General features: G+C 41.1%; 2 protein-coding genes across 3 annotated transcripts in view; both read left to right on the forward strand.

Annotated features, from left to right (window-relative positions):
* LOC307013659 (uncharacterized protein) overlaps window positions 1-14,101 on the forward strand; it is a 467,775-nt gene that overhangs the window by 274,102 nt on the left and 179,572 nt on the right. The window lies entirely within an intron of this gene.
* On the forward strand, window positions 9,128-12,125 carry LOC307013975 (uncharacterized protein). 2 transcript variants are annotated; one of them, XM_079641631.1, is made up of 5 exons: window positions 9,134-9,279; window positions 9,649-10,037; window positions 10,142-10,283; window positions 10,389-10,461; window positions 10,678-12,125. In XM_079641631.1, exons 2-5 carry the CDS (start codon window positions 9,659-9,661, stop codon window positions 12,112-12,114), a joined length of 2,031 nt encoding a protein of 676 aa, XP_079497757.1. In that variant the 5' UTR covers window positions 9,134-9,279; window positions 9,649-9,658; the 3' UTR covers window positions 12,115-12,125. The 2 variants fall into 2 exon arrangements, with proteins under 2 accessions (XP_079497756.1, XP_079497757.1); XM_079641630.1 differs by having other exon boundaries at window positions 9,128-10,037.

The raw sequence follows: 14,101 nt of genomic DNA on the forward strand, positions 1-14,101 counted from the left end.
TGTCTCGGTGTTTCAGTGTTTCTGTGTTTCTGTGTTTTTGTGTTTCTGTGTTTCTGTGTATCTGTGGTTCTGTGTCTCAGTGTTTCGGTGTGTCTGTGTTTCTGTGTTTTTGTGTTTCTGTGTTTCGGTGTTTCTGTGGTTCTGTGTCTCTGTGTTTCGGTGTTTCTGTGTGTCGGTGTTTCAGTGTTTCTGTGTTTTTTCAGTGTTTCAGTGGTTTCAGTGTTTTCTGTGTTTCTGTGTTTCTGTGTTTCCATGTTTCCGTGTTTCTGTGGGGGTATAATACGCACGTTTCAATACACATGTATCATACATCTTCACTGTTACCCTCCCCTTGTTATAATGAAGACAACAGTGCATGTGAAAGACTGTAATACACATGTATCAGACACGCTCCCCTTGCTATAATGAAGACAACAGTTTTTAAAATGTAAAAAACACTTTTTTTTTTCTTTTTTTTTAAATGTCCTATTTACATTTACATTTTTTCACACACAAAATCAATAGTTATACTGATTGTAACATCCCCAGGACCGTCTCCAGCTTAGAATTCCCCAGATTACTGGAAATATCATGATGGAGTTTTTTCACTTCAGTCAAAATATTCATGTATATGCTGTTTTTGACACAAAGATGCATTACATCTACAAGCAGAGCATACAATGAGAGCACATGATACACTTTGGATGTTTGTTTCATTTCTTCGGTAATGTTACAGAATGTTTCGGAAAATGAAGATTCCAGGACCACTTTAAATGTTTAGTTTACAATCGTTTCCCAATGACCGGGAATAGTACTGCCAGAACGAACGATATCCAAAATGTCTTCTAGTTTACAAACTTCAGCCATTCTGTTTACACAGGGATCACTATTCACTCTGTTTTCAATCGTCCTCATCACCACACTTATTAAAAGGGTATTGACTACATTCTGATCAATATATACCGAGCGTTTTGCATAGTAGTTCCCCATTTTTATTTTAAAGAAAAACTCAATGTATCGAAAAAGAAAAAATCCCTGGCTTCAACCAACCGCAGGTCATTAGTCTTCTTCTTCTCCATCCAACTCTGCATGGATCTTTTCAAGTCTCTCCTTGAGGCGTCTACAATTTTTGAGATTGTGCAGAAAAGCCTCCGAAGCGCCTTGGATCCTCCAATCATCCGTGAAAATGTCTTTATCAATAAGAGTCTGGTCGATCTCAGTAATGAAGTCGGTGTGCCAGAGTCTTTTCATTAACGCGTTGTAATTGCTTCTGAAGAAAAAAATCGGGCATGTCATTCAGACAATCGTGTTGCCTCTGGCCGGGGTGACTGACTCGGCATCCGTTGCATATTTCTTCTCTGTACCGTTGTATCACCCCCTCCACAATATCAACCAACACTGATTTCACTGTGTCCATAAACAGAGACGTCTTGGCCCAAGGAGCAAAATAAGCAGCAGTAGTATTGCAAGATTCGGGTGTCCAGAATGGTGGTGATGATGGTAGTCCAGGAGATTGTTCCTGGCTGCAACTCACGGGGGGAGACTTGGTTTTTCTCAGATCCATAGCTAGTTTTCAAACTGTCGTCTTAGTGGGGTCCTTAGTTTTAGATGCTTTGCTGAGTGGAGGGAGAGACTTATTGCGTTGAGTGGGGGGAGTCATCTGTAGAATTGAGAGTTTTTTCACCAGTATAATGTCCCTCGCTCTGTGAGTCTTTTTTTTTTTAAAGTTATTTTTCATCTATCATTTTCAACCAAGCAGCAAGAGGTCAAATTTAAGAATAAGTCATAGTTTGTCACGATTTTACGGGGAATAGTCAGAGCGCAATGTCACATCTTAAAGACAGCTTGAACTGGATAAATGGTTAGTCTTCAAACATACCGTACGTTCTGCATGTTAGTATATCTGGCCAATTGGTTTAGACCAGGGGTCTGCAACCTTTTTGACCAAAACAGCCATTTTGCTCCTTTTTCCCCAAACTTTTTTTGTCTGGAGCCGCAAAACATATTTCATAGCTTGATCGCTAAGTTGTATTTATTGTTATATCAGACAAAAACTACATTTTTTTGCATGTGGCCCGTGGGCCGCGGGTTGCCGACCCCTGGTTTAGACCCTACTGCCAAAGACGCATGCTCTCAATAGGGAAGTCACGCTTTGGGAAGAGGTGTTTCATTTCACAGATCCACCTTGATTCTTGTTGTGCTGGCTGAAGGAAGAGGGATGGAGGAGGAAAATTCAGAGGATGAAGAAGCAGAAAAATAACTTGAAACGGACAGCACGTCCGTTTCAAGGAAAAGATGACACCGTGTTTATGCATGACATGCTAAATATCTTGAAGCCCTACAACCACAAAAAAAAAAAAAAAGGTACAAGTATATTGTGTTAAAAATATGGCAAAAAGTCGTAATATTGTATAATGTATTGTTTTGTCGAAACACAGTGTTAAAATCACAAACTTGCCTTTTAGAGTCGCAGTCTTTTACAAAAATTCTGTTTTGTTAAGAGCTACCAAAACATAGTAAACATCGCAATTATTCTCAAAACAAACTGGGAATGGGGACATCGATAACATATTTTAATGTTTAATTCTTTCAGGGCTACCGTAGTGCACATTGATGAACACTTTAAAACAAAAATAATGCTTATAAGTGTAAATGAGCCGGATTTTAGCTTTGAGCTAATTTCCATCTATAGTCCCGTCACATACAGCATATAAGAACATGACATTTATATATACAGCAAAAATAAAATACATGATATGCAGAAAGAGCATGAGCAGCATACAAGCATTTACCACATGGCAGTACAATGTAGCAGCTATGATATATAAAGTGCAAGATAAGATAAAAGCGCTACATAAAGTGCAAGAGGAGATACCCCTGTGTTAAAGTGCATTTATTTAGCGGTGATTACACGTCTGTTTGTTGCTCAACCATTCTTTAAGTTGACCTTTAAAACTATTGAGAGTGGGACAATCCCGTATCTCAGTTGGGGGGCTATTCCACAATGAGCTGCCTTTAATGGAGAGGACATTTTGTCCAAAGGTGGTCCGTCTGCTGTGGACTTCACAGTCTCCTCTGGTTTCTGACCTAGTGCTGCGTCCAGTGTGTTTTCTGTGGATGAATTCCCCCAAGGGGAGGGGGGCCAGCCCATGTAAATATAATTTTTTTAAAAACACATACTTTTAAAAAACATAACATTTTCAAAAACTCAAGAAATTGTGATTTTCAAGGATGGTACAGTGGTGGTATGACTGTGGATTTCTGTCAAACACCTGGATAGCTCTCTTGAATAGCTGTTCTATGGGTTTCAGGTGTGTGGCACAAGCAAACGACCAGTTTGTAAAACAGTATTCAATGTGGGATAGAATCATACAGTGGAGGTATGACTTTGCAGCATTGACAGTTAAGAAAAGGTCTAATTTGTTTAAAATGTTGCAAGTTGAATTTAATGGTATTGGATACTTTCTGGATATGTTTCTTAAAAAGTCAAGTGCGAGTCCAATATGACACTCCCTGTTCAATATACTTGAACTGGGAGACTAGTTCTATTTCTGCTCCATTTAAAAATACATTGGATCCTTCGATTTTGATTGATCGTTTACTGAACATCGTCGTTTGCATCAACATGCATACTGTTTTTGTTGTACTCATACTGTCAATATGCAGATTGTGTTATATAGCTTTAGATAGAATGTTTTGTCTTCCTCTTTGCATAATTTGCATCCACAATCCTTTGCCAGTAGGTGTTTCCACAGTCCTTGCGGTTTTCCAATTGTTCAACTAATTGGGAGCTACTGTAAGCTATTTTTATTTGCATTTTAGCACATTACTTCCTGCAGTGATTCAGAAAGTATTGTGTTTGGGCTTTTTATTGTGAAAGGGAGAACACTACTCAGAACCAGACATAATTTCATAGAAAAAGCAAGTCTTATAGGGAGCCAATTTAAATGCTAATGTCGTCTTTATTTTACATCCATTACAAATTTGTGCAATCAACTACTTCATTATGATAAGTTGTCTACAGCCACTTTAAATGCAATTAAATGTATATTTCTAAGGGCTTACAACTTAAAAAATCTTTACGTACAAATGACTGTATATTGAATATATTTCTATACCCAGTGTTGAACAGGACCCAAACCTTTGAGAGATGAAAAAGGACACATCTGCTTTAATCAACTGCCAAGTAGTCAAGTCTGCATTTGTGTCTGTTCATTTGTAAAACATGGAATTCGGTTTCTTTTTAATGGCCTAGGCGGATTTTGGCTTTTTTCTCTTGCCAAGATACTTTTAGACACACTTTGAGGTATGCAAAACCTTAAAACTAGAACACTGATGGCTGGCTTACGCTGCAAACTTCATCACCTTTTAACAAGAGAGTAAGTATATAAAACGTTATTTTGTATATTTTACACATCAGCAGAAACAGAGAGAGAGATGGCAGGAAGGGGGGGGAGACAGTCTCCCCCCACCTTTACAGACACTGTGTTTTAGAGAGAACCCCTCCCCCCTCTGTCTAGTGATAAGATGGCAGGAAGGGGGGAGGAGGGGGCAGGGCCTGGCTCACACACACACACACACACACACACACACACACACACACACACACACACACACACACACACACACACACACACACACACACACACACACACCAAAAGGCCTGACATAGGACGAGGTAAGGGCGACAGTAAGGGAGTGTGTGACTAACTTTTGACTAGGAAGGTGCTTTCTTTGTTCTGATCATCCCCAATCTGCATACTCTGTCTGAATACATTGAGAGTTACTTTTGACTCTAACAGTGTTCCACTGGAGTCATAGCTTTCTGAACTTATTTCTTAGCAGCAATTTGGTTTCTTTTTAATGGCCTAGGCGAATTTTGGCTTTTTTTTCTCTTGCCAAGATACTTTTAGACACACTTTGAGGTATGCAAAGCCTTAAAATATAGAACACTGATGGCTGGCTTACACTGCAAACTTCATCGCCTTTTAACAAGAGAGTAAGTATATAAAACGTTATTTTGTATATTTTACACATTAGCAGAAACAGAGAGAGATGGCATTGAAAATATGTACATACACATTACAAACATGTAAATAGTAGACAAAAACTAAAAAGAATTTCCCAGCCTTTCTGTGTTCTGATCAGCTCTGAATCCGCATATTTTGGTCTGGAAATATTGACACCCCAGAGTCTCCTCTCAACCCCCTCCTACCTGCTTTTTCTATACTTTTACAGCCTCAGCCGACTGCAGGACCATGGGTGTTAAGAGACAGGAGTCTTCATCTCCATGTGAAGACATCCGTGACTGATTCTCACACACACACACACGCACACACACACACACACACACACACACACACACACACACACACACACACACACACACACACACACACACACACACACACACACACACACACACACACACACACACACACACACACACACACACACACACACACACACACGCACACACACACACACACTTGGGGGCGGGCCCACCTGTCACTTTGTATGCATACTAATGTGATTGAAACATTTTTTATTATACAACATAAGGCGCAACAGTGGGGGATTTTCACACCTGTGAATACACATCACCCCCCTCCTATCGACGGATCTCACACCTACTTGGGATATCACACCTACTTGAGATCTCACACCTCGATCAAAGGGGAGGCGGGACTTAGCTCATTTGCATAATGGGGGAGGTGTGACCTGTCACTTTTGTATGCATACTAATGTGATGGAAGCGGGATGAATATTACAACTCACAACGCCCAAATGGACCCAGAACCTGACTTACCTGAAGACAATCAACTATGCACGCCAGATGCAGACACATCAGAGACTGTTGAATGTGAAATGTCATCACCACAGAGCACAACAAGAACCAGATGGTGCCGACTTATTCGACCACCTGAGAGATACAAAGATTTCCTGATTAGCTCAGTGTGAAGGTTGTGCTAAGACAGAGTTAATACTTTACAATCCTTACTCTATTTGCTAAAAAAAAAAAGAGAGGGAAGAGTAAGGTGTGTTGTTTATATACAGGATTCATGTTTATATGAGGATTTTGGAGTGATATACACTGATTCTAAGTTGACATGTTAATGTTCCAAAACAGCAACAAAAGGAGTTCAAATAAATACAGAAAATGTATATATAGAGATATCCTTCCCTCATACAACATATCATTTCAGATATTCTTATGTTATCAAGTGAACAATGTTAATATTGAGACCGCTGTAGAGTGTTTACTACAGCAAATGTGATATGCAACTTTCATTGTAAGAAAGGAGGATGTAGTATACTATCCGGATGTTACTGATGTGGCGCGGAGTGATACTGTGAGTGTGTATGTAAGCCCACATCTAGTATGTATGTACCATGGCTAAAGACCTGTTAGGTAAATACAAATGTTTCATAGAAAGGTTTTTTTGTTAGAAAAAGTGGTGGGGACACTTTTTTCAAAAAGAAAAAAAAGCACTATTGCATTAAGCGCCCCCTTCAAACAATACCTACATACATAGGGGGGAGAGGAGTAAGATGAGCCAGTGGGTACATTGCCCCACCCCCTTTATCTAGGGAACTGTGCACATGTGTTGTCATGTGACCATACATTCAGGAAGCACCCATCATTTATATCTGGCTGTGATGGAAAGAAGCGCATGATGAAGTGGTAAATGTGTTTTCTGACAATAAACCATGTTTTGCTTGCCAAAGTACATTTTCAACATGTCAGGTAACTGTAATGTCAAAACATTTTTTTTCCAGGTCTGAAAATATGTATCAATAATCTCAGGTAATGTGAATGATTTAGCTAAAGATTAGCATGAATTACTAAAATAGACAAATGTTCCCCTAAAAGTGACTATGGAGCAAACTGAGCCAGTAGATCTCTGTTGTTTAAAATGGTATTTCAACGTAGTTTTACACACTTGATGTTTATTGGTTTTTTAAACATTGTAGAAACAACAACATTCCTGTACCAAACAGCTGGAGGGAAGGGTTTAGAGGGTAGGGTGTGCAAGAGATCACATGATCCATTAGGTCAGCTAAGGTTAACTGGTCTCGTAGCTAAATACAGAATCTTGATAAAAAATAATGCTTTTCTTTAAGGTAATGTAAAGTGATGAATCATTTTAATTCACAATTGTTCCTGCCGCATGGCTGACAAGAGTTCTTTGACAATCTGGTTAAAGTGATAAACAGACGAGAGAGTTAGAAAATGACTAGCCTTTATAAATCAGTAAAGTATATTTTCTGTATTTTCAGTTACAGGGATATCTATTAATCAAATCAAATCAAGTTTTATTTATATAACACATATAAAAGCGATTTTTGGTCGAGCCAAAGTTCTGTACATGTAATACAAACACATTACTACAATCACAATAAAAGACAATCATTTACAACAGAAATATAAAAAACACAGGGAAAAGTCAGGAGTCGTGCTCTGCTCTGACTAGAAGGCCAGGGAGAAGAAGTGTGTTTTTAGTGAGGATTTAAAAACCCATAGGGCAGGGATCACCAACAACAACTACTCAACTACATTTGTCCAAGGGCCAAAATGTATCCAATAGACACTATCGCGGGCCAGCGATTTTTATATAGCCCAGAATTTTGAAGTTGTTGACCTGAAGTCTTTTTCCATAACAGATGGGTATGTTTTGGTGAACAGGAGACACTTATTTTACTGTTTTAATCGCTTATCAAGAACTCAAACACAACATCTTGGTGTCATTCTGGACAGCTCCCTCTCATCTGCACCACACATAAAAAACATCACCCGGACTGCATTCTTTGTACTGTCTTAAAACCTTTCCTTGGAATATGTTATGAATTGTAAGGTGTCCTTGGGTGCTTTGAAAGGCGCCCCTAAATAGAATGAATTATCATTATTATTTATTATCTGAAACGATGTAATAAGTTTTAAAACTTGTTCCAGTCACTTGCCCCATGTATTCAGCAGCAGCAGGCCATTCACTTTGATTTGATCCCGTTATGAAATGTCATCATTTCGACAATAAACAAATGCTACATAAACGTTATCTTGCACATTTTATCTAACCATCTCCGTTTCTAACTTTCAATATATTTTAAAAGAGATCTCTCTCTCTCTCATCTGCGTGCGTGGGCGGGGCCTCACAGACACGCTGCATCTCTCTCTCGCTCACAGACATGCTGCAGCGCTGTGCAGTGTGCACACAGTTCTGCCGGTAATGAATATTACATTTTGTGAGGAAACTTTTCCACCAATAATTCCAATAAGTATTCCAAAATGTATTCACTTCAGGTTTACGAAAGTAACTGTAATCAGATTACTCGTTTTTCAAATTTAACGCCAGCTGAATACAGTTAGCCTTCTTGATTTTTGTATTCTGATTACGTAACGCCGTTACATGTATTCCGTTACAACCCAACCTTGCTTCTAGTCTACTGTCCCGCAGCTCCTGCCTCTCTGTTGGACTCAGTCGCAGCGAGGCTACTGCTGTGGTGCGGAGCGCACAAAGCAGACTCTCACAACAAAGGATCACTTCTTCTTCAAGGCAGGGAAGGTTTCGCAGTACGCAGTCTACTGTCCCGCAGCTGCTGTCTCTCTGTTGGACTCCGGAACTGCACCTTACTCACGAGACGTTGTAAAAAAAAAAATGGGTGGGGGGCGAACGCAGTAAGCACTCCGCCAACGCCACAGTCACCCCCGTCGTGCGGGCCGGATGAGAATGTCTGGCGGGCCGGATGTGGCCCGCGGGCTGCCAGTTGGTGGTCACTGCCCTAGGGTCTGGGCCGACCTCACATGGAGGGGCAGAGTGTTCCAGAGCCTGGGGCCAGCTGCTGCGAAGGCTCGGTGCCCTCGGGTTTTGAGCCTGGTCTTGGGCACTATCAGCAGCAGCTGGTCAGCCGACCTTAAAGCTCTGGCTGGGGTGTAGCGATGGAGGAGTTCTGCTATATAGGCCGGAGCCAGCCCATTTAGGGCTTTGAAAACAAATAAAAGGATTTTAAAAGCAATTCGGAACCGAATTGGAAGCCAGTGCAATGAGGCCAGAATTGGGGTGAAGTGGTCACGCTTTTTGTGGCCAGTCAGAAGACGTGCAGCTGCGTTCTGCACTAGCTGCAGGCGTCTAATTGAGGCCTGGTCCATAGGGGAGAGCGGGGTAATGTGGGACACCGGGTAATGTGAGACACCCGCTGTAACTAGGCAAAGAAACAAATTTGCGGTCATGTGACCATAATGTTTTCAAGCCCCTCCCACCCCCCACTTGTCATGAAGGAGAAGTTGGTGCTGGTTCTGTGGTAAGTATTTTTTTTCACAAAAATGTGTTTGTTGCATGCAAAAGTAAATTTTCTTACTGCGAACGTAATCAACTGTAGTATCAAAGCAAATTGATTCAGGTTGAAAAACTTATATCATACATGTTGATGAACTTCCAACATATAAAACCATGTGATTGATGCTAGTTAAAGATTAGCCTGAATTGCCTAGAGATGTTGTTTTTTCTAAAATGGTGGCTGTGGGGTAAAGTGAGACAGATGCTGTGGGGTAAAGTGAGACGCTGACTCACTTTAGCCCGACATGAAGCACAAGTTAAGTTTAGTCTTATATATATTTTAGTGTAATATTACAATACATATGTTTTAATTTTAATGTCATAAACATTGTAGAAAAGTCATCATGCCAAGACGATACATCAGGAAGACAGCTTGGGGCCAAACACCCCTCACAGAGATGGAGAGTGCAGCTGCAGAGGTCATGCAAGGAAAGAAGTCCTTAAGACAAGCAGGAAAGGAAAGAAATATCGACAAGACAACCCTCCAAAGATTCATTAAGAAAATAGAGAAAGGGAGAGTTAAATCAGTAGCCTGGGGTGCAGTAGCTGAGGCAAAAAGAATACTGACAGATGAGATGGAGGAGGAGCTTGCCCAACATTTAAAACAACTGGCTGACCAGTTCCATGGCCTTGCTCCAGTTAAGTGCCGTGAACTGGCATTTGAATATGCAGACAAAAACCATATCCCTGTCCCTGCCAATTGGATGGAGAAACAATGTGCAGGTAGGCTAGGGTGCGCAAGAGATCACATGATTCTGTAGGTCAACTTAGGCCAACTGATCTTGCCACAAAGCTTATCTTATAATAACGAATTGTCCACTCTTTAGGAGTAGAGTGGTTTGGCAGCTTTCTAGCCCGTCGCCATCTCTTTGTCCGAACTCCGGAGGCAACATCCCTGGGAAGGGCTACAGCCTTCAATAAGACTACAGTGGGGGAGTTCTTTACAAATCTGGCTGTAGTGATGGACAGGTGACAGAATTAATTCTTTAGTTGCAAATGTTTTATGGAGGCTTTACCTGTAAGATTTGGTTTTGATTCTGATAAGGTTCTTCCCTTGCCTCTCTTCTTTAACAGACACACATGTCCTCCACACATGATTTACAATGTGGATAAAACAGGCGTCTTTACAGTACAAAAGCCACGGCAGGTAAGCTACTAGAGAGCAGCAGACTGATACTGAGTGGCTTGTGATAATGACCAGCTAGCTATTGGCAGAATGCTGAAACTAATGCTATTAGTAATGTTGTGAGCCTGTGAACTAGAAAAAAATGAATGGACTGCAACAAAATAAAATGTACCTTTAGACCAATAGTAGCCTACTGATTGCACATGCAATTGATTCTAAACTTTCTACTTGATTCAGGTTGTGACAGAGAAAGGGAAAAAGCAAGTTGGTTCTATCACATCAGCTGAGAGAGGAGAACTGGTGACTGTGGTGTGTGCAGTGAATGCTGCTGGGAATGCCATACCTCCCATGTTTGTCTTCCCCAGAGTTAGGTTTAAGGACGACTTCATGATAGGAGCACCTCCAGGAGCCAAAGGTGCCTCCACCAGAACAGGATGGATGAACGAAGACACCTGGCCTGAGTTCCTCGATCACTTGATAAAGCACACTAAGTGCACTCCTGACCATCCCATGCTGCTAATCCTGGATAATCTGAGAGCTCACATCTCACTCAAGGCAGTGGAGAAAGCAAAGAGTAATGGTATTGTTCTGCTCACCCTCCCACCCCACACATCCCATCGCTTGCAGCCTCTCGACGTGACGGTGTATGGCCCGTTCAAGACCCTATACAGCCGAGCTCTTGATGGGTGGATGAGATCTAACCCTGGCAAAACAGTCTCCATCTATCAGATTGCAGGATTTGTGAACGAGGCCTTCTTGTCAGCAGTGACACCACGCAATATCACCTCTGGCTTCAAGTCCACTGGGATCTTCCCATATAACAGAGATATTTTCCCTGAGGAGGCGTTTGCACCATCCATGGTGTCAGACCGGCCAAACCCTGAGCTGCGGCCTGCATCCACTGGTCCATCCACTTCAGATGATCCGGATGGTCCACGGCCTGCAGATGATCCACCCCCTGCAGATGAACCACCTGCTGCAGATGCTATTCCACTCGCTGATGCTATTCCATCCACTTTGCATGGTCCACATGGATGTGCCTCGCCAGCTGTCTCACGACCTGGATATGTGTCTCCTCAGGAAATCATACCACTTCCAAAATGTCCCCCCAGAGGACAAACAAAACGAAAGCGTGTGAAGACAGCCATCTTAACAGATACTCCAGAGAAGCAAATCATAGAACAGGCTTATGAAGAGAGACAAAAGAAACTAGCAGGGAAAAAGCAAAATAGCAAAGAAAAGGGAAAACCGAAAAAGAAGGCACCCAAGAAGAAAATCATAGATAGCAGCTCGGAGGAGAGTGATGACCCTGTCCCATTTGAGGATGATTTTGAGAGCTCTGAAGATGAGAGGAGTGACCCCGGAAACAAAGATCTGTCCGTGGGTGACTTCGTCCTCGTCAACTTTGCCACAAAACACCGAAGTATCCGTTATGTTGGCATGGTTGAGAAGGTTGAGGGGGATGAAATACTAACCCAATTCCTCAGAAAAATCCAGGGAAACAACAGAGAGCGGGAGAGACCCACGTTTGCTATGAAAGAAAAGGATGTGGCACATGTTCCTAAAGGTGATGTGGTGAAGAAGCTGCCTCAACCTAATAGGCCTGGAGGAACAACACGGAGAGAGCAACTGTTCACCTTTCCCTGTAACCTTCAGGGCTGGAATGTAGAGTAGGCCTTGTTTAAATATGCAGCTGATGTTCATATCATATCGTGTTCTAATCTAACTGGTTAAATGGTTAATTGAAAAGCACTTTGAAATATATTATGTTGTATTTGACTTTGTTTGGAGTTACTTTGTTTAAAAAATGTGCTAAATTGACCAATCCCCATGATTATGTTGCGCATCCGACATTAGTTTTGGAATGTGTGGTTGTCAATCTATCTGTCAGGATTCTAACTGTTACAACATGTGTTGTTTTTGTAGTTTAAAAGTGGAAAAGGTAAGTGGTTCACTTTACCCCCTTGATTTCTCTAGTCTGTCTCAGTTCACCCCTTAGCTGGGGTAAAGTGAGACACAAGACCACTTTTTAAAAAACAATCATATTTTCACTGCCCTTTGTCCTGAAGACATTCTGATCATTTCCAGTGCTAGGAAACATCCTGAATTAATGGGAAATGTGTAAATTTTACTGATAAATCATTTTAGCTCGCCTACAGGAGAGCAAATGTAAAAAATGTCTCACATTACCCCGCTCTCCCCTACCCATATACAGAGCTTTGCAATAGTCCAGTCTTGAGGTAACAAAGGCATTAATAACCCTTTCTAGGTTTTTAAAAGATAAATACGACTTGGTTTTGGCCAATAGTCTTATTGAAAAAAAGTTAATTCTGATTCTGATCTGGCTCTTTGATATGGTTTTAAAGACATATATTCCCTCCAAACGTGATGTATAATGTTGACGAGGTGTCACTTCAGCGCAAACACCAAAGCAGGTCGTGGCGGAGAAAGGATGATATATTTTTTTTTTACTTATGGTCAGGTCAATCTACCCCTAGAGACAAGTCGTAATTTCATGGTCCTTTGTGATAGATGCATTGTTTAATTTTTGTAAAGCTCTACTATTCTCTATTCAATTATTACTAATATCAAACGTGACGCACTTGGGTTACCAGAAATAAACCCATAAAGTGTGAACCGTCCTCATGCTTGTACATGTTCTTGTGCACGCTATTTTCAGAACATTTTAACAAATGATCCGAATGAAAAGTGATAAGGACAACATTGGCCATTTCCATAAGTGGTGAGGACATCAGCGTCCCCAGTATAAATGGCGCCTTTGCGTCTGCCCCATAACACTAAAGCAGGTATGAAAAAATGTGTTGACTCCAGTCTCGGTCTAGTGATCAAATAGTTGAACTTATTGTACAGTTCTCTCTGTACTGGAGGGCTTCCTGCGTTGTCACAGTGGAACAACGTCAGCATTGCCAGTGGAGAAGCCTGATGGCCCCACGCTGTGATAGTTACAGACGTAAGCTTCAGTGTGACTGTGATAGCAGCAGACGCACACAGGTACAGTCTTGCTGTGAGGTATTATTGCAGGCAGCGGGGTTCTACCATTACATTTTGCAAAGTACGGATTGAGTTGAGTCACAATGTCTCACTAAAAGGAGAACAGCAGATGCAGAATGTACTGATGTAGCACTCCCAGAAGGCTTCCACCTAACAATATGAAAGTAATGGAATTCACTTTTAGATTATTTATTTATAAACGATTTGTACAGCATTAGAAGTAGGAATCAATTCAAAAGGTATGCTTTTGGGAGGCAATACAGAAAGGCAAAGGAGATATCAAAATCTAAATGGGAGTAAGAATATGTCAGAACATGTATGTCATTATGACTCATCTTATATGCAAAATTTCATTTTCTTATGCCATGCTAATTGGTAGACCAGCCTCCATGTTTTTATGTTGGCTTTCATTAACAGCGTTCTGAATTCTCAGGCTACACAAAAGTGGTCAATCCTTGATTTTTGTTACTAGAGGACAGGCCTAGGGACACCATCATTATTATGAATCATCCTCTTGGTAGCATGATCAATTCTTCAAACACCTTGGAAATCTAGCAAGTAGTTGTCAATATACAGTATATATTTAACCAACATTGGCATTTTAAGCTAGTGGATCATAAAAAACACAGCCTGTCCTCCTACAAAAAAC

The sequence above is a fragment of the Notothenia rossii genome (genome assembly GCF_949606895.1).
Source record: "Notothenia rossii genome assembly, chromosome: 7".
Taxonomy (NCBI): Eukaryota; Metazoa; Chordata; class Actinopteri; order Perciformes; family Nototheniidae; genus Notothenia; species Notothenia rossii.

Coding starts and splice junctions, on each gene's coding strand:
- LOC307013975 (XM_079641630.1), top strand. CDS start 9,659: ATGCCAAGACGATACATCAGGAAGACAGCTTGGGGCCAAACACCCCTC. Junction 10,284..10,388: donor CTGGCTGTAGTGATGGACAG/GTGACAGAATTA, acceptor CTTCTTTAACAG/ACACACATGTCCTCCACACA. Junction 10,462..10,677: donor CAGTACAAAAGCCACGGCAG/GTAAGCTACTAG, acceptor TACTTGATTCAG/GTTGTGACAGAGAAAGGGAA.